The sequence below is a fragment of the Canis lupus genome, chromosome 21 (assembly GCF_003254725.2).
Source record: "Canis lupus dingo isolate Sandy chromosome 21, ASM325472v2, whole genome shotgun sequence".
In the NCBI taxonomy this organism is placed as follows: domain Eukaryota; kingdom Metazoa; phylum Chordata; class Mammalia; order Carnivora; family Canidae; genus Canis; species Canis lupus.
Genome location: NC_064263.1, coordinates 37,398,304 through 37,420,152, shown reverse-complemented (window position 1 = coordinate 37,420,152; position 21,849 = coordinate 37,398,304). Strand labels below are relative to the sequence as shown.

At 41.7% G+C, this 21,849-nt stretch overlaps 1 protein-coding gene across 1 annotated transcript in view; it reads right to left on the bottom strand.

Moving 5' to 3' along the window:
• The window catches only part of SPON1 (spondin 1), a 251,331-nt gene that overhangs the window by 123,948 nt on the left and 105,534 nt on the right, over nucleotides 1-21,849 (bottom strand). Inside the window, 2 exon segments of the mRNA XM_025459563.3 lie at nucleotides 16,344-16,466; nucleotides 21,544-21,617. Coding sequence (XP_025315348.1) covers nucleotides 16,344-16,466; nucleotides 21,544-21,617 — 197 coding nt within the window.

Below are 21,849 nucleotides of genomic sequence, written 5' to 3'. Positions count from 1 at the left end.
TAGGTTCATGTAATTATATCCTACATCTCCCCCTCCTGGGGCATGTGACCTTGGTCAAGTCTCTTTTGCATGGGTAGTATCAGAACTTATCTTAGTTTTGCCATGAATATTAGCTTTCCTTCCAATGCTTTTAAAAATACATAAAGAGGTGACTTATTTTTTAAAGGGCTGCACATAGTAGGTACATGTAGGAAACTTGGTTGATGGATGGCTGTCCAGAGTTGGCTGTTTGCTGGGGGTCCAGGGTTCTGCAGCAAAGGAGGACAGCATCTCAGCCTTATTATTTAGGAACACAGAAGTTGGCTCATACTCACGCCCACCACCATGTGCTGGCAGCTGAGAGCACTGCAAAGGCAATAATCAGGATGGAGAATTCCCTTTCCAAGTTCCTGAAACCTGCAGCCCAAGGTGGCAGCTGGTGGCCTATTATTCCCTGGAGCTCTGGTGAAATGGAAGAGCTCTGCTTGTGCAATTCTAAGCAGGAAAAGTCTGTTTTCTCTTGATGAAGAGGGATCGTTTATGATCAGAGGGATATTTCCTTAGGTTTTTTTTTTTTTTTTTTAACTTTTTAGAGATTAAATTATTGCAGTAAAGGGGCAGCAGGAATTCCTTTGACTTGATAAGGTCTGGCGTCCTAGTTCTTCCTTGGAGGGAAATAAAGAGGTGAATAATTTATTCATTGCTTGAACAAATTTCAAGGGTGCTGCCAGAATCAAAACCAGACAAGGCAGTGAGCTTAGAGATGAGACAGAGAGACTGGTGATGGAGATGAGCAGGCTGGGTGGAGAGCTCCCAGTGTAGAAAAGACCAAGGACACTGGGCATTACGCAGATCTGGCCACTCTGAGACGCAGAATTCCAGGAGCAAGGGAAGGAAGGACCTCATCTCCGCTGGGGCACAGAGGGGAAAGCTCAGCCAGATGGTAGGCAGTTCCTAAATATCTATGGAAGCAATGAATGCCTAAAGATCGAGATAAAATTTTAAGAACTGGGTTTCAAGGCAAGAAGTGGATCACACAAAATGAATCATAACAGTAGCTAACAATTATATAACACTTAATATATGCCAGGCTGTTCTAAGCTCTTTACATACATTAATCCATTTCATCCTCACAAGAGTCCCGGGAAGTTAGTATTGTTATCATTCCCACTTTATGGGTAAGAAAACTGAGGCACAGAGAGGTTAATGAAGAGATGTGCCTAACATCTCATGGACAGAAGCGGTGGAGGCAGGAATTAGTCTGGTTCCAGAGCCCACACTCTTTACCATTAGATGTAATGGCCTTGTTAGAATCCGGACAATGATGGGTTGCTTTAACTCCTGCAAAATTCTTCCAATCAAGGAAAATCACTGGTCCCAGAATTCGGGGTGGGGGGTGGGAGGTGGGAGGCTGAACTGAATCTGAAAATAGGGTTGAGGGTCTCCAGCAGGCTCACTCTTGAGGAGTGCTTTTGCCTGTAAGTGCTCTTTGCTGTGAGTTATTCTTCAAGCGTATACCCCCTAGTAGCCGTGATTAGCAAACCTAAGACTCTGGTCTGCCAGTTTTTTGCTTTTTTCCTCCTCCACCCCCAAGTTTTGGCCCATGAGCTACCAGGATGGGAAGCTGATTTTTGCTTTGGCTGATGGAAGTCTCGACTGACAACCTCTCAGTTGGTGCCTCTGGCATGGGAGTAGCATGAGCCACTTTTCAAGTGTTGTGTGTTCACAACCCAAACTGACATCAGAATTCTGATAACTTGTTCCCATGCTTTTTGGTTGAAAATCCATGTCACTTTGTAAACCTAAATAAGCATTTTCAAAGAGTTGAGATGTTGCCCTACTCAGGGTAGCCTAAGCAAGTCCTCATGAAGAATAAGACCCATGTAAGTTGGGGTGAAGAGGCATTTTACTGCTTTATTTCCAATGTGAAACCCAAGAATCCTTGCAAATTGGGAGGATGTTTGGCAGGAATGCAGTGGCTGGCAGAAAACATGCAGCAATTTCAGTCATGACCATGAATACTCAGCCTTATTTGGCATAAACAATTCTTCAGGGTATATTTTCAACTCATTGTTTGGAAAACTTTAAGCACATAAATGCTGTTAGCTTCATGAGAGTTCTGTGTATATGATTCTTAGTAACCTTATTAAGATTTTTAGCACATATACATTGCCTCTTCCTGTGATTGTGTTAGGTAAATATGTATATATATGTATATGTGTAAATATACATATAAATATATATATGTATATTTACACATATACATATATATACATATTTACCTACATACATTTCTTTTTAATGGAGAAGATTTTTGCACCAAGACCATTGAATAGCATGCATTGAGCACTAATGCTAGATTGGACACGGTGTGCTTGGAATATGGTGATGGTCCCAACCAACTCCAACGTTTTTCTCCAGGGGTCTGGCATAAAACCACTCTAGAAGGTGGAGAAAAAGCAAAGAAGACACAGGAGATGGAAGGTAAGGAAAAGGACCATATAGGAAATTTGTCCAGGGTTATTTCTAATATACACAGTACCATGAGGATGCTAATTATAATTGCATGACCCAAGGTTGAGGAGAATACAAGAGATTTTTCCAGATCTTATGGATTAAAGGAAGTGGGATGCACTTAACTAAGGTAGGCTTTAGAGAGGGTCTAGATTCTGTCCTATGTGACATTTCCTTGATGTCATTACAGGGGATGGTGCAGACCCCAGGAGCCTTTGAGCTCAATAGCTAAGTGGTTTCTTTATCTTATCCCAGCTTTGCTTCCTCTTTAGTTGGGTGCTGCTCAGGTCCCTGTATACTTGGAGGCAAATCCCACCTAAGAATTTTTTGTGCGTGCTTGTAGGGGGAGGTGGGGAGAGGGGAAGGAAACCAAGTAAAACCAATCTTGGTCAACAGAAATCACAGAACACATAAATCTCAAACTGTTTACTTCCCTTAGCTTATTTACAAAAATACAAGTCAGTAAACACTAACTTCTAATCAAGATTAGCTGACTAGTTCCATGTGTTTGCCTGGCTGATTGTGAAACGTATGTTGTATTTGTTACTAAATTCCTTTCTGAGTGGGGAAAAAGTGTCACAAATGCAAATTCTATTTCCTCACTGCTGGTTGGGCTATCCGAAGTATTAGATCTTTTGTAAAGTATCTTTGCATTTTAAATTTGAGGCTATTCATCTTCATTGGTATTTGTAAGGTTGGGGATGATAAAATATACCTGGAACTCAGCCCTGTCTCCTCTGGGACATGGAGAAAATTTAGGACCCAGGCGGAAACTTCAGGAAATTCTCACCAGGTGATGGAAACCAATCAGATGAGAAGGTTTGTCCAAGATTTCAACATGAGATCACAGCTAAATCCTTATTTAAAGGTTGAGAATGTGGGTGGGAATAATGATAAGGTTAGAAAAAAGCACATTATAGCCACAGTTAACACAGAACTTGCTGTGTATCTGGTACTAAGCAAAAACAAAATCAAACAAAACCAATCCCTCCCCCCTCAAAAAACCCCACAAAGCAAACAAAACCATTTACAAGTCACCTCATTTAAAACTGATAATGACCAACACTTTGTGAGCTTCTACTATATGCCAAGCCTGTTTTAAGGGTTGCAAGAATATTAACTCATCTATCCCTGCATTATTCCAGTGATGTTGATTTTGGTTCTACTACATACAATCAGAGCTCCAAGGTCAGCTGGTATCTTTTCCAAGGTCCTATAGCTAGTGAAGAGAGGAGCTTAGAGTTGAGCCCTGGCCCATTTTCAAAATAGTTTCATAAGGTAGGTGCTTTGATTATCCTGCTTTACAAACAAGCAAAGGAAGGCACAGAGAGGTTAAGCAATTTTCATAAGTCTCTAGAAGTAAGCGTCAGATGCAAGACTCCGAGTGGGATCTGACTTCCAAGCCCACGATGGTTCTGACTATGCAGTACACATCGCTTTTTAGCAGAGCACTGACCACTGGACAATCTTTGGGGCAAGAGAAACCTGCCTTATAGTTTCTCTCACCCGAGAAATGCTCTTCAGCTCTCACACTGTTCCGCTATTTGGTGCTGAGCTTCACTATTCCAGCAAGAAACTGCTCTCTCCCACCTCCTGCTTTAGCTTATTCTCCTGGCGTTTAGCCTTCACATTAAAAGCTAGCCCACTTTCACTTTTTTTCTGATGAGCTCGCCTTCAGAATACAGATCAAAGTTTAAGAGGGAGCAGAATTAGCCCAGGAGCTGGGTAACCACTCAGGTTGGCAGGCAAGAAATGTTTACCTAAAAATTCAGTCAATGGACTAGGGATGGAACCAGAGACTTGAAAAGCAAAGCCAAATGAATCCATGTCTGCTGTAGTAGGGACGGCCGGACAGATGTACAGCGCTCTTCAAAGGTTGCTTAGGGACCCAATAAACCTGAAAAGACTGTGCCCTGAATCTCAATGTGGGTGGGCGGATAAAGGAACATTATTCCACTTCTTCCTCTTGGTTTTCCCAGGGTGTGCGCAACAAAGCAAATGCAATTTGCATTCAATAACTGAAAGCCACTCACATCTGTAAACACTAACTGTCCCAGTCAGCAAAAGCCTCCAGAAAGCCTCTTAGCCCCATTTCGAGGAGCCAGATGTGAAGAGAAAGCCTTCTGCTTTTCATTGTTCTTTCCACTCGAGCTGCAGGACCCTGGGACGCTCCATGCGCAGGGAAAACATGGCACACGGTGCTCTTAAATTGAACCAAGCTTATTATGTTAGAGAGAGTTTAATTAAACTCTTGCTGGCGGTTGTGAAAAGGTTTAGCTTGCTCCCAAGCCTTTCTTCATGTGTTCCCTACAGGTAGCGCACACTTGTCCCTTCCAAGGGAAGGTCGTTAGAATCACATGGATATGCAGAGATTGAAAGGTTCCAAGATGTTCTGGGGGGGATTTGACTCATAACTTTTAATTTAATCAATCAACTCAGCAGTATAGTAAAGAGATTACAACCATCCTGCTCCCTGATCACAGGCAATGGCTTTACTGCAGGGCAGCCCTTACTAATCCTTTTTACTAAAAATAAGGCAGGGCTGCTTGTGCTGTGATTTCCTATATCCTTTGTCCTGTTATGTGTTTGTTCTTTCGCTCTGAATTTAACTGAGGCTAGGAAAAAGCTGCAAGTATTTCTTTGTACTCATGCTTCACTTCCAGCCCCGAACAGTAGAGTTCTTGCAAATTGGGAGGGAAGTTTGCCAGGACTATAGTGCCTGGCGCAGACCTTCGCAGAAACTCCACTTGTGATTATAAATAGTTGCCCTTTCTCGGCATAAACAATTCTTAAGGGTATATTTTTCAACTCGTTGTTTGGAAAACTTAAGTACATGAATGCCATTAGCTATAGCAGAGTTGTATGTGCAAATTCCTGGGTAACCATACATAATGCTGTGGTTGAATGGACTTTGTATATTCCCTCTCCTTCAGTTTCATCAAGCTTTTCAGAGTTTAGAATATTTTCATGCAAAGGGAAAATCAAATCTTTATTATTAATGTATGCGTTGGAATCACAGCATAGGTACTGGCAAACAGGTTTGAAGGAAATACTGCATGAAAAATGCATGGGTTGGTGTCATACTTAAATGTTAATTACATCCATTTTGTCAGGGGAACTGGTGGCATTAGAACTTACATAATTACTGATCCATGACTTGCCAATGAATCCTCCTTCTCAAATCAGTGGCCATTTAAGCTACATGAATGAGATGCAGGAACCATGTGCTCTTTGAATTGCCAATCCGTAGGAGTAAGTGGCAAATAAGTCATCAATAAATTAGTTTACCCCTATCGTTGGTAATAAGACTTAACAGATACAAGGACAGTAATACTTTACATAATATACCATATTTAATGGCCAATCCAGTGCAGGCATATCTTACTTAAGAAAGAGTATGCTTGAGAAATAGTTCGAGGACTTCCAGGAGGGAGGTAGCACAAGAGGCTGGAACCTTCCAATTTTGAGTCCCATTTAAATGCCAATAGAAGAGTCTGAGGCAAAGGTTTTAGAAACAGCAGTCATAATTATCACCCAAGGGAAAATGGGTAAAAGGGGGAGAAATTATTTTGAACTTTTAAAAATGTTTGGCAGTATAAGAACTCTGAATTAAGAAGTTGGATGCAGCGTGAGGTGGGGTGGGGACGTGGAAGCAGTAAACCGTGGAATGAAATGAGAATAAAAACAGAAGTTGGAGAAGAGTTGCAATCCATTTTTTATATATACCTATTTCGGGAGAGCTCATTATGGGAGGAAGGAGTGGGCAGGCACAAACAATGATAACACGGGTCCAGTATGGGACTGGATGCTATAGAAAACTAACCAGAGAAAGAAAAATGAACTAGGGGAAAATATGCAGAGCACGAAGAGAGATATGAAAAGATGGGAAAGAAGATGGCTCTGGAGGATGGAGCACCCTGGCCAAGCACTGAGCTCCTGCAGAAACAGAAGGAATAAACAGGAATAAGCTGACATGTTGTCTGCACACAGTAGATGCTCTGAATAGGTCTGTAGGATGACTGGACAGACAACAAACAACAACAACCAATCAAAGATTGGGGGAAAAAAACCAGAGGACTGTGAAGAATAATGTCACCAATAATAAAATAGCTGAAGGTATAAATAACACTCTATTTAAAGTCTCATTTAGAATAACAGGCATCATCAACTATTTTAACTGCAGGAGAAAAAGAAAGCACTCTGTATGGAGCTAGGTTATAGATTCCGTGTAAAGGAATATAAATCATAAGTGAATAAGGATGAAGTTTTTTATTCACTATAATGGAAAACCATGGACAAACCATAGTCAGAGGAAAAAAACTGTATAATTTGGGCTTTTACCCCAAGTACAAAGACTTGCACAGAATTTCAGTCTTAAGAAATTCAATCACCCACCAGTGGACAAGTGTTGGATCCCAACTTTATTTCAAAAAGAAACTTGATCTTAAAAGAGCTGAAAAAAAAAATGATGCTGTTAAAAATAGTAAGAAATTCTGAATCAGTACATCTTTTTTGAAGAGGTAGTAAGTAAATAAGAACAATAACAGAAGAATTGATGGGAGTTGGGAATGAGGAGAATTGTTCAAATAAAAGTAGATAAAAAGAAATGAACTGAGTAGTAAGTAAAGTCAATGAAGAATGGGAGTAAGAAAAGAGTTGAGAAAAGCAAAAACCAGCAAAGTTTTCTCATAAGAGTGAATCAGAAGATGCTATCTTAAGAAGATAGGAGTGTATTGATAAAATACAAGTAATATCCTGGTTGTATGTTTTAAATTGATAACTAATTGAATTAAAAGAAGACTGTTGCCAAATGAAATAAAAAAATAGCAAAACCAAAACCAAATAAATGCTTGTTGCCTATGTAATACCAAAGAAAATCCAGAAAAAAGAAAACAAATGAACTATAACAATAGAGAGGTAAAAAGTAGAATGGCAGGTTCTACTGCATAGAACTGAGGTTAAAATAAGTGTAAATTTAAATAGTCATGTTGAGAAATAAAACAGAATAAACAAATAAAAAAACTGAAACAAACAATAAAAAAAGAAAAACACAAAAGCACTTCCAATTGGATTAATGCAATACTTTACTGGAAAATCTTTAAAAGGTGTAGAAAGCCTAAAAATAAGAAAAAATATATTTAAGAAATACTAAAAGGAGAAATTAATTAAAGCGAAGAAACAGCAGGTAGGGTTTCTTTCAGACATGATTGAATTTAAGGCAAAAGTTAGTAAAACCAGCTAATTATGTCACTTATGTGATGTTGAAAGTCAGAGTTCATCATGAGGATATAATGATATTATGCTATAAGTTCCAAAGACATCGTGACAAATGGAGAACAATCTGTTAAACATCAAGGAGAAATGATAAGTTCACAGTTTTAGAGCAAGGTGTTAATACCCTTGAAGGTGTTATCAGAATATGAAAAGTCAGGAAGAAATGATAAGTAGAGCCTTAAAAAATGGAAAAACTCTCTGTAATATAACAGTAAGTATAGATATTGCAAAGAATTAAATGGATTGAACGCAGTAAACAAAAAACCCTGCGAGTTTATTGCTGGTTCCTGATGAGATAGTGAATTAGCGCCCACGCCTCACTCCTCTGAGTTCAGCCCTGGGAAAGTTCAGAGACACAGACCATGGAACTACCAGACATTGAAATAAACATGAGATCAAAGGCTGTCCTAGGAAAGAACCAATGTGAATGTGTATCGGGGAGAGGGAGGGATGGTAGACAACAAAGGAATCTGAGAGCACGCTAACGGTCTTGTTTTGTTCAGGGGAAGACAAATGTTGAAATGTTTATGAAATCAATACAGATAAATCAACATTAAGTATGTGTTCTAAATTAGGGCAACCACCACAAGCACAACAGCAACATGAATCCAATAATGTCTAACCCAGCAGAGGAAAATTTAATGCAGGCGACGGAGAGAAAAGAAGTGGTTAAAAGAAGAAGAAGAAGAAGAAACAAACAGAAGTATAATCAGCAAATACAAAACAAGATGGCGGAAAGACGAAATGGCGGTAAATGAAACTTGACACAAAGCAAGTAAAGCCAGAGGGGCTCTCAATGTCGGGCCAAGGATGCTCCTGTGCCACCAAGTAAATCACATCTCTCTCAGCACCTGAGGTGGAATAAGAGAAAAGGCTTTCTTGAGTAAACATGTATGAGGCCATGAAAAAAACCAGCAAAACAAGTTCCGTACATACAAAAAAGCAGAAATGTCCCATTACGAGCTCTCTTACCCAAACACGAGAAAGAAACTTCAGTGAAAAAGTGATGAGAAAGAAACCTGACCAGCACATGGAGACGACAAGAGCGGAGCTGCTCTGTCTCAGCCCCATCTCCAGGCTGAGCAAGAAGGGTCCCTCCTCAGAATTTATAACTGCGAGCTCGAAACTTAACATTGCCCCATTGTGTTGCAGCTTTTGTGTTGTTCTAAAGAGGTCTGATGCTTTGTTTGTCCATTTGCCTGTTTTTCTGGATGCTTTTCGTGTTGTCTGTAGCCCCGTTATTCTAAAATTTCACGATGGCATGCTTTATCTCATTCATTGTCCTGAACACCTGGTTCCTGAGGCCGTTCCTGCGTTTCTGTGCAATTGGTTGGCTTGGTTCTTACGCACCACCCTCTCTGCAAGTACGTGGGATTCTTCTTTCTTGACTCTGCTGAGAGTGGCCACCAGTCCAGCTCCCCAGATTTGGGCAATATCCCTTGTATGCTGTGGCCCTCTTTCCTTTTTTTGTCTTTGTGGGTTTTTCTTCATCTAGTGTTACCTTCATGGGATGTGAGGAAAGATCAGAGATGAATGTTTGCATTCAACCTGCCATGTTTAACTGGAAGACCATCAACTGACTTTCCTTCCCCACTCCCAGCACATAAAACAGGGAGTTGTTGTTGCCGCGAGACTTCCCAGAGAGATGGAGGGAAGAGAGGAGCAAAAGGGGAAAGAAGCTATTTGATCCTTTCTCTTTTTGCACCGTCTTTCACTGAAACTGTATCATGACACGTGTTCTTGGTACCAAACTCTAATCCTCGGTGACACTACTCTATTCATACTCAGCCTGGCGGTGGCACCACTGGGGAGGCGCTGAGGGACACAGTGACTCAGCGTGGAGAGGGATTTATCTCCCTGTCATGGCAGGAAGGAGTGGGATTATTGTTTGTTGAATGTTTCCTTTTGTTTCCAAAGTTAGGTTGAGAGAAGAGGCCCAGGGTCTACCTGTGACTCATCCCCGGTCTAGGCATGGGGCTGCAGAAACCCACAGACTGTCTTATCAGAAACAGAGAGAAACTGAGCAAGCTAAATATTACAAAGCTAACAATTCTTCCAAAAGTAATTTGGGGATGTAATGCAATCCTGTTTAAAATTCTGACAGAATTTGATAAAATGGTTTCATGATCACTTGCAAAAATAGAGAGACAATAATATTGAGGAGTATTTTAAGAAGCAGGAGTACTTGTCAGCTTTGATGCATCTCTCGTCACTCCTCCGCATCCAACCCATGACAGACTCTACCTCTGGAAGATACCTCAAGTCCATCCATTCACACGGTCACCACTACCTCAGGCCGAGCTGGCACCATCACTGTGGTATCCTCCTCACCGACCTTCCCAGGGACCGCCGGCACCATCCAACCTGTTCCCCACGTAGCAGCCACACGAGGCCCTCTCTCCTGCCTCACCCTCTTCAGGGGCTTCTCATTGTTTATCTCCCTCTACCCTCTTCCTTGCTCATTCTGGAACTGCTTCCCGTTCACTCATCCCACATTACTTATTTAGAGGCTTTCCGTGTACCAGACCATGAGCTAGGCCCTGAGGAGATAATGAGCAAAGTCAGACTTGACTCCTGTCAGCGCCCTCGTGGCTTTAGAGGCACACACAATAAGCACCCGAAGAAGATTCGAGTATGCTAGTAATTAAACCGATGCCAATTTAAAATAGCGAGATTAATTTTTTTATGACCATTAATTGGTAAAACCCGAATTGAAAACACTAAGTTAAATGCCGAGGAGGCCGGGAGAAGGAGACCTATTTATTCACCATTGGTAACATGGTGAATTGATACAAACATTTTGGAGAAGAATCTGGCAAAATGCCCTCAAGAGCCAATAAAAAGTGCATATCCTTTGATGGGGCCGTCTTACTCTTGGGAAATTATTTCAAGGAAATGATTCAAAGGGAGGAGGAAGGGTGGAAGAAGACCTTACTACAAAGCTTTTTTTTTTTTTTTTTTTTTTTTAATTGTGGGGCGCCTGGGTGGCTCAGTTGGTGAAGCGGCCAACTCTTGATTTTGGCTCAGGGTCCTGAGATGGAGTCCTGCGTTGGGCTCCCTGCTCAGTGGGGAGTCTGGTTGTCCCCCTCCCTCTGTCCCTACCCCCGGGCTCATGCTCTCTCTCTCATATGAATAAATAAAATATTTTAAAAAGCCCAAAACAACTAAGGCGCCTGGGTGGCCCAGTGGTTGAGTGTCTGCCTTCGGCTCCAGTCATGATCCCTGGGTCCTGGGATTAGGTCCCACACCAGGCTCCCTGCTAAGGGGGGACGTCTGCTTCTCCTTCTCTCTCTCTCTCCCCCCCTCTCCCCACCACTCATGCTCTCTCTCTGAAATAAATAAATACGCAAACAAACAAAATCTTAAAAACAACAACCACCACCTAGGAGCTGTGTTTAGAGTAAGTGAGCAAAGAGACTCAGCATCTAATAGGCAACTCCCAATCCCCTGGCAAAGATGGAACGTGTCTCCAAGTTCTGGGACATCCTTCTGTGGTGAACCTGCCTGGTCACCATGTTCCTATAAAAGACACATGCTCCTGGACCGCTGCTAGGCACTGAAGAGCCTTAAGACACTGGGGAAGCTTGCCTGCACTTCTCCTAACACTCCAGGGTTCCGGATCTCTGTTCAGGCCCAGTGAGCCCAGACCTTCTCTTTCTGACTTCTAAGTCAGGCTCTCTGCAGAGGAAATCTTTGTACCAAGGGGCAAAGCTGTTTGGAATTTAGTATTAGCCGAGTCCACATTGGTACTGCAGATGCTTACAAGATGCTTTGTGTATAAGACATTTAATTTCACTGCAGAGGAGAGAAGACTGCCTTGTGGTAGCCCCCAGCAGAAGGCAGAAGGGAGTCAAGAGATCTGAGCTTTGATTTTTGTTTCTGAAACTCTCTGGCTATGTGATCCGAGCCCTTAGCTTTATGCCTCCAGGTTTTTTCACTTATAAAATTAGGAGGTAAAACTTGCATGATTTCTAGAAATCACCCAGTTGGGGAGGTTTTAAAAGGACTTCACTATTTCCTGACGGCCAGTGGAGATTTGTGGCATTACAAAGGAGAGGGGACGTCAAGTCAGTTGGGTTGTCCCCTCGCCTTCCTGATTTCACCACACCTAGCTTCTCCCAGGAAGGGGGGGTGTCATGGATGCAGAGTACTCTGTTCTTTAAGATAGAGAACCCCAGAAACCGCATTTGGAACAAACAATCTTGTATAGTGGTTGAGAAGAGCCCCCTGTAGATGTGGGCCCCACAAGAAAGGACAGAAGGCACAAGGGCATAGCCTGATCCGGTTGTAGAACTCAATGAAAATTCTCCAGGGCAAGTCACTCAAAGAGAACCGAAGGACAGACCCCTTCAAGTGCTATCCTGTCCTATGGCTGAAGTACTCAAAGTGTGGTCTACAGACCTCAGGGGACCCTGAGGCCCTTGCAGGGGATCTGTGAGGTGAAAACTATTTTCATAATAATACTAAGATGTTTGCCTTTTGCAACATGTTGACATTCACCCTGATGGTGCAAAGGCAGTCCTGAGTGAACCTGCTGTCACTTAGTGCCCATCAAAGCAATGGCCTTGAACTGTGTCAGCAGTCAGCGTGATCCTCACTGCCAGGAACCTCAGTAAACAATTCAAAGGGTCAGTTTCACTTAAGAATGTTTTTGATGAAACAATCAAAATTATTAATGTCATGTATTAATCTCTGTACCTCTAAGTACACATATTTCTTCTATTATGTGTGACTAACAGGGAAGCACGCATAAAGCACTTCTGTATATACTTGGGTGGGATGATTGTCTTGAGTAAATGCTCTTGTGCCTTTGTTGGAGGGGCAAGCTGGACGGATACTTTTATTTTCATAAACATTATTTTTACTTGAAAGAACCAATGACAGACAAATTATGGTTATTCAGACTAGAAAATGTGGCAGACGTTTTCTCAAAAATGAAGTGAGCCTGTCATTTCAAAGAAAACAACGGACAGTATTTGTTGCCAATGATACAGTTCAAGCTTTCAAGCGAAAATAATTTGGGGGAAGTTTGTTACAATGATTTTGATAGCTTTCCAATGCTTAAACGCTTTTCTGAGGAGAGTGGAAGCAATATTAATGAATGTGATTTTTGATAGTATATGATGAAATGTCTCAACATCTGGACCATCTGTAGAACTTGGTAAACCAATGTTTTCCAAATAACCAATGTCTGATGTTACAAAATCATTCATCTGTAAAAGATCCACTCAAAGTGCAATGCATTTTAATGTAACAGAGTACAAGTTCACTGATATGGTTTCATGTTCTAGACTGTAATTGTCCTTTGAGAGACTACCCTTTGTAGAGTTTTGGTATATAGTATCCAAGACGATTATCTGTAATTAATGAAAAAGTTATTAAAATATTCTTCCCTTTTCCAGTTACACATTTCAACCAAAAAAACATACCACAACAGGTTGAATGCAGAGGCAAATATGAGAATCTAGGTGTCTTCTAATTAGGCCAGATATTGAAGAGATTTGCAAAAAAATGTAAAACAATGATGCTCTTCCACTAAATTTTTTTTTAGACAATAGTTATTTTCATAAAATATGTCAACATGTAATGAGTTTATTATTGCTAATTCATTATGTTACCTTTAAAATTAATAGGAAGTATTTTTAAATTTGTTTTAATTTTTGATATGTTGAATTTTTAAAAATTTTTTTTAAATTTTTAAAAAATTTTTTATTTATTTATGATAGTCACACACACACACACACACACACAGAGAGAAGAGACAGAGGCAGAGACATAGGCAGAGGGAGAAGCAGGCTCCATGCACTGGGAGCCCGATGTGGGATTCGATCCTGGGTCTCCAGGATCGCGCCCTGGGCCAAAGGCAGGCGCTAAACCGCTGTGCCACCCAGAGATCCCTGATATGTTGAATTTTGATAGACACAATCCCTATAAGCAAAAGGATCCTGGAGTTCTCAATAATTTTTAAGCATGTAAAAAGCATCTTGAAATGAACAAGCTTGAGAATTGCTGTTCTGAGATCCTTATGGACGAAGTGGTGTTTGGGATGAGCAACAAATAAAGGGAAGTGGGGTCTTGACATTTATCAGTTTGCACTATGGTCGGGAAGCATCATGGCTTAATTGGGCTTCCAGGCAAGAGTTGGTTATCAAGACAAAATCATCCCTGGAGCAGCAAAAGGAAAGTCATCTATTACTGAAGATTAGTAGAAATCACTTTTGTCAGCATCGAATTTTCAAAGTCCTAATTAGACCCTCTCCACGCTCTTCCGATTGGCTCCAATCCTCTGGGTGTACAAGTCCACCCTTTTCTCCTCTTTTTTTTTTTAAATTTTTATTTATTTATGATAGCCACACAGAGAGAGAGAGAGAGAGAGAGAGAGGCAGAGACATAGGCAGAGGGAGAAGCAGGCTCCATGCACGGGGAGCCCGATGTGGGATTCGATCCCGGGTCTCCAGGATCGCGCCCTGGGCCAAAGGCAGGCGCCAAACCGCTGCGCCACCCAGGGATCCCTACCCTTTTCCTCTCTAAGGAAGGTCTGGCCTACAATCCTGCATCAGTATTGGCCACAGTGACTAGATGGGAGCTAGAAATCTGTCTCCCAGGCCTCAGGGAATGCTACTTTGAGTTCACCAATCAGAACACAGTACTTGGGAAGGCACCAGGTACTTCCAAGGCACAAAGAATGAAGACGAGCATGTCATGGCTTTTGTCCTGGGGGACTGGTCTGTCTGATAGAGAAGAAAGACTCCTTAAGAAATAATTACAATCTGATGTGATAAACACTCCTCTGGACATAGTGACCAAACTTTTCCAACCCCAAATCAAGACACACTGACCTCTAACAATGGAACAATCCTAGGGGATCTAGAACACATATCTGCTTTAGTTCATAAGAAATTCCCAACCATTCCACAGAAATTCTCTATAGATCTGTACTTGATTTGGCCTAAAGACCTAGAAACAATGGCCTGTACGCTTTTTTTTTTTTCTACAAATTCTAGGGAATAACAGCATCAGAAAAGAAAAGAGCAAGAAGCTCCTTAGGATTACGAAAGATGAGTAATGGGCCCCTAACATTTTATTTCCTCTGGGTTAGTGGACCGGAGGCAGTAGAGGAAATTTTTTTCATCATGCTAGTTCCAAGTGGTTTCTCACCCCTCCCCCTGCCCCCTGCAGGCAGAGAGTCCAGCTTTGCTCACACAGGTCTCCCACACCAGCTGAAGCAGATCAAGTTGAATACCAGAGTGAGAAGAATGAACTAGTAAGAAGTTTCTAAGATCCCAAGTCTTGATTACATGTGGGTAATATTAAACAATAGGGCTCTTGATCTGCCAAGTCCCCACTGGGTGGGCTGCTTGGGGACTGTGGAGGCTCTGGTCTGGACCAGGTCTTCTTCAGCCCCAACCACATTCATTTGCTCCCTCTTATTGGGGGACCGAATCAAATCCCACTTTTTAATCTCTTTCTCCCAGTTCCATTAGTCTTTCCCAGCTGTGGCAACTCCAAAGTGAAATGAGCAAGAATAAAACAGGCAATGAACAGAAAAATCATGCTCAGTGCCACACACCAACATCCTGCCACCCACAGTTAGAGAGAATGAGTGTCACTGGATCTTAAAGGCAGTCCAGTTGAAAGGCAGGGCAAGGAGCCTAACAAACCCCTTTTCAAATCTTGGATCTACTACTAACTTATATCTGACGAGGGGGCAAATCATGATGCCTCTCTGATATTCAGTGAGCTCATCCACATACACTGGTTATTCTGAGCATCAAATGACATAACATATGCAAAAACGCGTGGCACGCAGTAGGTCCGCTGTTCATTGTTAGAATTTTCACATTTTTGAGTGTGATTATTTGATTAGTGTCTGTCTCTCCACAAATCTCTGAGTTGTATGAGGATATGGGTTGTGCCTTTTTTTGTTCACTATTATATTGCTAGAGCTTAGTACGGTGCCTGGCACATGCTAGGCATTTGTTGAGACAATGGTATATGCTAAGAGGGAGTTGGTAGGGTCCTGATTAAGGATCTACTCCAAAATAGCAAGTGGGAAGTCTCCTAACAACTCCCATGGATTGGTATTGGCTATCTGGAGCATGGGGTCAACATGAAGGATTCTAAGGTGGTATCTGGAATCAGTAGGGAAAGGGCATGCAGACAGATTACCAACATTATGGTTGAGGATGTTGAATCTTTGTTGACCTTGAAATGTGGATTGAAGAGTAGGTCCCCTTTGCCAGCTATTTCCAGCACAGACAGATCTACTGTATAATTCAGGGATAGAGCCGCTTTAAGGGGACTGAGGTTACCAAATGCTTGACCCAAAGATAAGCAGCATGACCTTAGGAATATTTTTTAAAATCACAGATTAGAACAACACTATGCAACGAAGCTGAAAGTAGACCTGTCTTATATCTGCTAGTCTTGATGAATTCACTTCCTGGGAATGTGCATTTCATGAGTCAGCTGGTAAAAGCAAATAGACCTGACACACTTCGGCTGGTGTATCCCACAACCAGACAGAAGTTCACCACCCGCCTTCCCCCAATCCATGAAGTAGCTCCTCTACTCACGAGGGTAATCCTTTGGGTGCGTCTTCTCGGACCAATTCCCGTAGAATGTGAGTCTGTACTTGGCAGTTCCACAAGCACAGCAGTCTAAGATTGGTTTGTCAGTCACCCCGTCAAACATGGAATCTGGAACAGTCAGGGAAATCACTAAGTTAGGAAACAGATGTGGCTCAAGTGCCATCTTGGTCTTGTCTTGTCCTTGCTTGGGAAAAGAAGATGAGGTACAGTTTTCACTGACTGACACCACCCAGAACCAGGTCAGTACTGTGGCTCTAAAGGATTTTTATATACCTCTAAGTATGGTAATTATATTCCGCAAATAAAAAAGACTCAGAACTCTTGCTCTAACAATGTGAGGAGACCAGAGGGACCAATAAGGCTGAATATTTGGGAACCCAGGAATAAAATTTACTCCATTATCCTTTTTTTTTCCCACAATAGGATTTTTCCACTAAATTTTAGTGGAATATGCATGTGTGTGTTTTCTCTAAGAAATGTTCTCTAGGGCCAAATTGCTAGGACCGGGAGAAGCAGCTTTGCAGAGGAGCAGTGAGAACAGTAGACATAAAGGACTGCTGAAAATTATTTTTAAAAATGCATATATAAAAAACGCATATATAGTCACATCCCTCCTTATCAAGCTTTCAGAGACTTGGGAGGAGTGGGGGTTTAGGACAATGTTGGTAAGTTCAGGTTTACTTCTGAGCACAGGAGCAGCCAGGAAAACCTTAACAAGATTCCCTCTCTGCCCCCATTTTTATCTGCAAATAGCTGATAAGTGGGGAAAGAGAGATTACATGAATAAATTCAGTATTTCCGATTGTCAAGCCCACATCCCTAACTGTGCCTTGTTGCATTCAGTCTGTTCTGCTTCCTGCAAGACGAAAACAATGCCTCCAGATGCAACTTGCTTCAGTTGCTTTTCTTTGGTTTCTCTAGTGGTATTAACATAAAGGTTCTTTTTTCTTTTTTGGCAAGCTGGACATTTATTCTTAAATATGATATAAAGAGCAATGACAGTGTAAAAATCTTTTGGGGTGTCAGGAAGGGCATTTTACAAGTCTTCCTTGTGGAAATCACCGGGTTCCTCTGGTTTGAACAAGCAAATTCAGTGAGGGGTAGAAATGAATTCTGCATTCCAGGATGGAGACAAAAGTATGAACTATGGTAATAATCACTACATTGTAGAGAGTCCTTGTATGTGCTAATCTCTTTCCACACGTTGTCTCATTTAACCCCAGCAACCGCAGGAGGTAAATACTTCAGTTAACACCATTTTGCAGATCAGTAAATGGAGGTAATTAGGTAACCAGTCCAAGGCCACAGGGTTAGTGGGTATTGAAAGTAGAACTGGAGCTCAGGTTTTTTTGAGTCCAGAGCCCATACTCTTAATCTTTGTGCTATATTACTCCAGGAAAGACCTTAGGCTGGATAGGTCTGCATAGACACCAGTGAGAGAAATTTATGTGTGTACGTGTGTGTTTCCCTTTATGCTTTTCCAAGTGAAGGATGGTGCATTTAAGAAATGACCTCCCTGTATAGCTCCAGGATTTCTAAACAGCACCAAAGAAGAGGCTCTGAAACCACCCAAAATAGAAATCATTGTTTGGCTATTTTTTTGTACACTTGGAAGAGGCTAGCACATTGCCTGGGCTTGGGAGCAGGCCCTCTGTGGCTTAATGCACATGAAACCCAGGTATGATTCCTGCATGAGCCACTTTGATAGTTAAGGGACAAGCCCTCCTGAATATATTTCAGAAAAGGTAGTGTAAATTAGTAACTCCTAAAGGTTATTTTTTTCTCCTTGATATTTCCATTATTATCATTATGGCTGACTAGGTTATAAAAGAACTAAATCAGTTTTGAAAACGAGATTCCAAGCTAAGAGATACACGTTGGGGTTTCAGTTGTAGCTCCCAGGTGCTGTTCAATGAAGGAGCAGTCTCTCAAAAAACCAAAATAAGGCAAATTGGTTGGGGCACCTGGGTGGCTCAACAGTTGAGTCTGCCTTCGGCCCAGGGCATGATCCTGGGGTTCTGGGGTGGAGTCTCACATCGGACTCCCCACATGGAGCCTGCTTCTCCCCCTGCCTATGTCTCTGCCTCTCTCATAAATAAATAAATAAAATCTTTTTTTTTTTTTTTTTTTTTTTTTTAAAGGCAAATTGGTAGCTTTGCCTTCTCAAAAGGTCTTTCAGATATAGGTAGTAAACGTAAAGGTGTATCCAGGAGTTCAGGGGAATACATTCCATAGGAAAGTTAACTTCCGTTTAAAGAATAAGTTTGAAACTAAAAACAGACATGCTGTTTCCTCTGAGGAAAAGCCCATTGAAAATGAACCAGGTTTTCAAAGGGTGGTGATGAAAGAGAGGGAATGCACCCCTCTTCTGCTAACCTCGGCAGGGACCTGCCTAATATGGGGTGACTTCTGTGCTGATCTCTTGAGCTGCTCCCTCTCTCATTTCTACTCTCCATCCATCAGCTTCTTTCTTTTCAGCTCTCCCCTTAATCTTCCTTTTCTCCTTACCCCTTCTCTTCCACATTTTCCTCCCTTCTCTGCGTTTCCTATCTCCCTTCATCTGTAACATGGTATTAAAGTGAGCATGTGCACGCTTTGTGTTTATTAGGGGTCACCTTTTTGAATATTTTATGTTTCTCTGTTCCTAATTGTAAGTAGCTTAATGTTTTATGTTTCTTTTAAAAAATGATGGTCATTGCCTTTTATCTTTGCAGTTGTGAATTTTTCCCCTATGGATGAACAGCTTCAACGGAGAAAAAAAATCCTAGATCCCAGTTTCTTTCTCCCCTTCCCTGATAGATTTGATTTGACTCACCAAGGAACCAAAGAATGTAAAGACCTAGAGATAATTAAGCAGGCATACACATTTAAGAGAACTCCCTTTGCTCTCTGCTTACAAATTAAAGGCTTTCTTAATGTGATCTGCTTTGTTAATTGTGGGATGTCCTCATGGGTCTGCTGTCTCTGGGGATTGTCTCCAATAGCAGGTAATGATCCTTCAGCTCAGGTCCTGCAGGTCCTTTCTTTTATCCACAAAGTTGCTGTTGGAAAAGTCTTTTTGTACATATGAATGTTTAGTCATTTTGATAGGATCTGTGCTTCAGAAGCGATACCCAATAGAGACTTGCATGCCATTTGGTTGAACCTTCAACTGCAAAATTTCACATATTTCTGTGGCTTCACACAACATTAGGGCTGAGGCTTTGGCAAGTGCACTTTAGTTAAAGGATTGCTGTCCATATATGGGGTGACAGCAAAGTATTTCCTAAGAACCCTCAAATCTGGGAAATAAGATTGTCTTCTGAATGTCAAACTAACAAAACCATACCACAGTGGCTGTGATTAGCCACTCGTGGGTGTAGACCAAGAGGGGGCTTATGAATGTGTGATCCAGAACACTTCAACTCTGACTGGTAGGACCGTGGTGTCATCTCATGGAGACAAGGCAGGAATGGGACTGTACTTTAGAAACAAAAGGTCTCAACAGTTAAGATGTTCTCTGCTTGGAAAAAGGTTGAGTAAACTTGTTGACAATTAAATATGAAAAGGAAAACCCCCAAAGCCATGTGTGGTAATGTCTACCTAGAAGCTGACCAGGGACCTGGTCCATAGGTTCCAACTCTCTAGCCCCTATGATGGGTATGACCCTAATGCAGGGCATCCAATTCTCTCCCTCTGCACTTCTCATGCTTTCCAAGCCATCTTCCACATACGACCCAGTTTCTGCTCTTGCTCATCCAGAGGGAGCTATGCTTTGGTACACTTTGATCTACCAAAGGTAACAATGAATTGAAACGAAGTCCCTTCAACAGAAAGGCCATAGTTAAGAGCACTGGCTCCTGGGTCCAAACCCTGCTCTTGACCACTACCTGCATGAGGCTAAGTGAGCTTTTAAAACTTCCCGTGTCTCTGACTTCTCATCTACAAAATAGGGATGATTGAATAGTCTTCACCATATAGGGTTGTTGAGCAAAGCAATGCCTAGCATATAGCAAGCCCTCAAAAAATATTAGCTATTATTATTATTTTCCCAGACCTTTATGAACCTTTCTTTTTCTTTTTTTTTTTTTTTTTTAATTTTTTTATGATAGTCACACAGAGAGAGAGAGAGGCAGAGACACAGGCAGAGGGAGAAGCAGGCTCCATGCGCTGGGAGCCTGACGTGGGATTCGATCCCGGGTCTCCAGGATCACGCCCTGGGCCAAAGGCAGGCGCTAAACCGCTGCACCACCCAGGGATCCCCAACCTTTCTTTTTCATAGTAGCTTATGATTTGCTAGGATTGGTGATTATTTCTTTCAAAATGGTAATCGCTCTAAATGTGAATAAAAATTCTGCAAAAATGAATAGAAATTAGACAGGATGTATAATTGTAGAACATTTTCTATTTTTACTTAGTTCTCTAATGATTTGTAAACACATTCAGATGTTTAAGGTCTTAATTTTTTATAATAGGTTGATAAACAAGCGTTCGGATACAGATAACAATAGCTAACACTTATATATATATATATATATATATAGCATTTACAATGTGTTGAGGAGGCACTGTACTATTTTATACATATATTAAGTCACGTAGCTGGGAAAAGCAGAGGGGGAATTCAAACCCAGGCTGCCAGTCTACTTGATCTCTATGAGCTTTGTTAGAATGCCTTCAACCCAAGGAGAGGGCATCAATAAGCTTGCAAATCCAAGGATCGTGTCCTTGAAATGTGGTAAAATCATAAGGTCAATGCTCCCTTGGCAATCCCACCTCCCACTTGCCTTTCTTGGAGAAAATCCACCGCCCCCCCCAATGTTGCATAGGTGCCACACAAGTTCTACAGGCGATTATTCCAGAGAACCATCACAGACATCTTAAAGGTACACAATTGTGCGTTTCTTAATTAAGTCCTGTGAATTATTCCAAGGAACCTCTTTAGAATAATCACTGTTTCGCAAAAATAAGAAGACGACACCACTATAAGGTACATTATCTCCTACCCAGGGAATCAAGCTGAGTAATTAGAGCTTAAGGCGGATCCAATTATCCACCGCACACAGCCAGATTAAAAATCAGTGCTACGTGAGGAAGCAGAACCAGGAGAAGCTCAGAAAGCCCAGTCACCTAATTCCTGCCCCTGGCTGATTGGACTAACTGAGCCACCTTCGTTTATCTGGCCTCCTCCACCTGCAGTTCTTACCTTGTTCACAAAGTTTCTTGGTCAGAGAGCCCTCATCTTGAAAATAAATGATGCGTTTCTGTACGATGCTGGCCCTGTGGGGAAAGAAGACATGAGCACAGTGGTGAGGAGAGCCAATCTGAGAGTTGTCAGATCATGACCTGGCCACCGATGGCTGTGCAGCTTTGGGTGAATCACTCCAACTCTCTGTGCCTCAGTTAGTTCATTGAAAAACTGGCATTAATCAGAATGTATACCTCATGGGATAGCTCTGAGAACTAAATAAAAAAAAATGTATGTCAAGAGCACAGCATGTACTTAGAAACC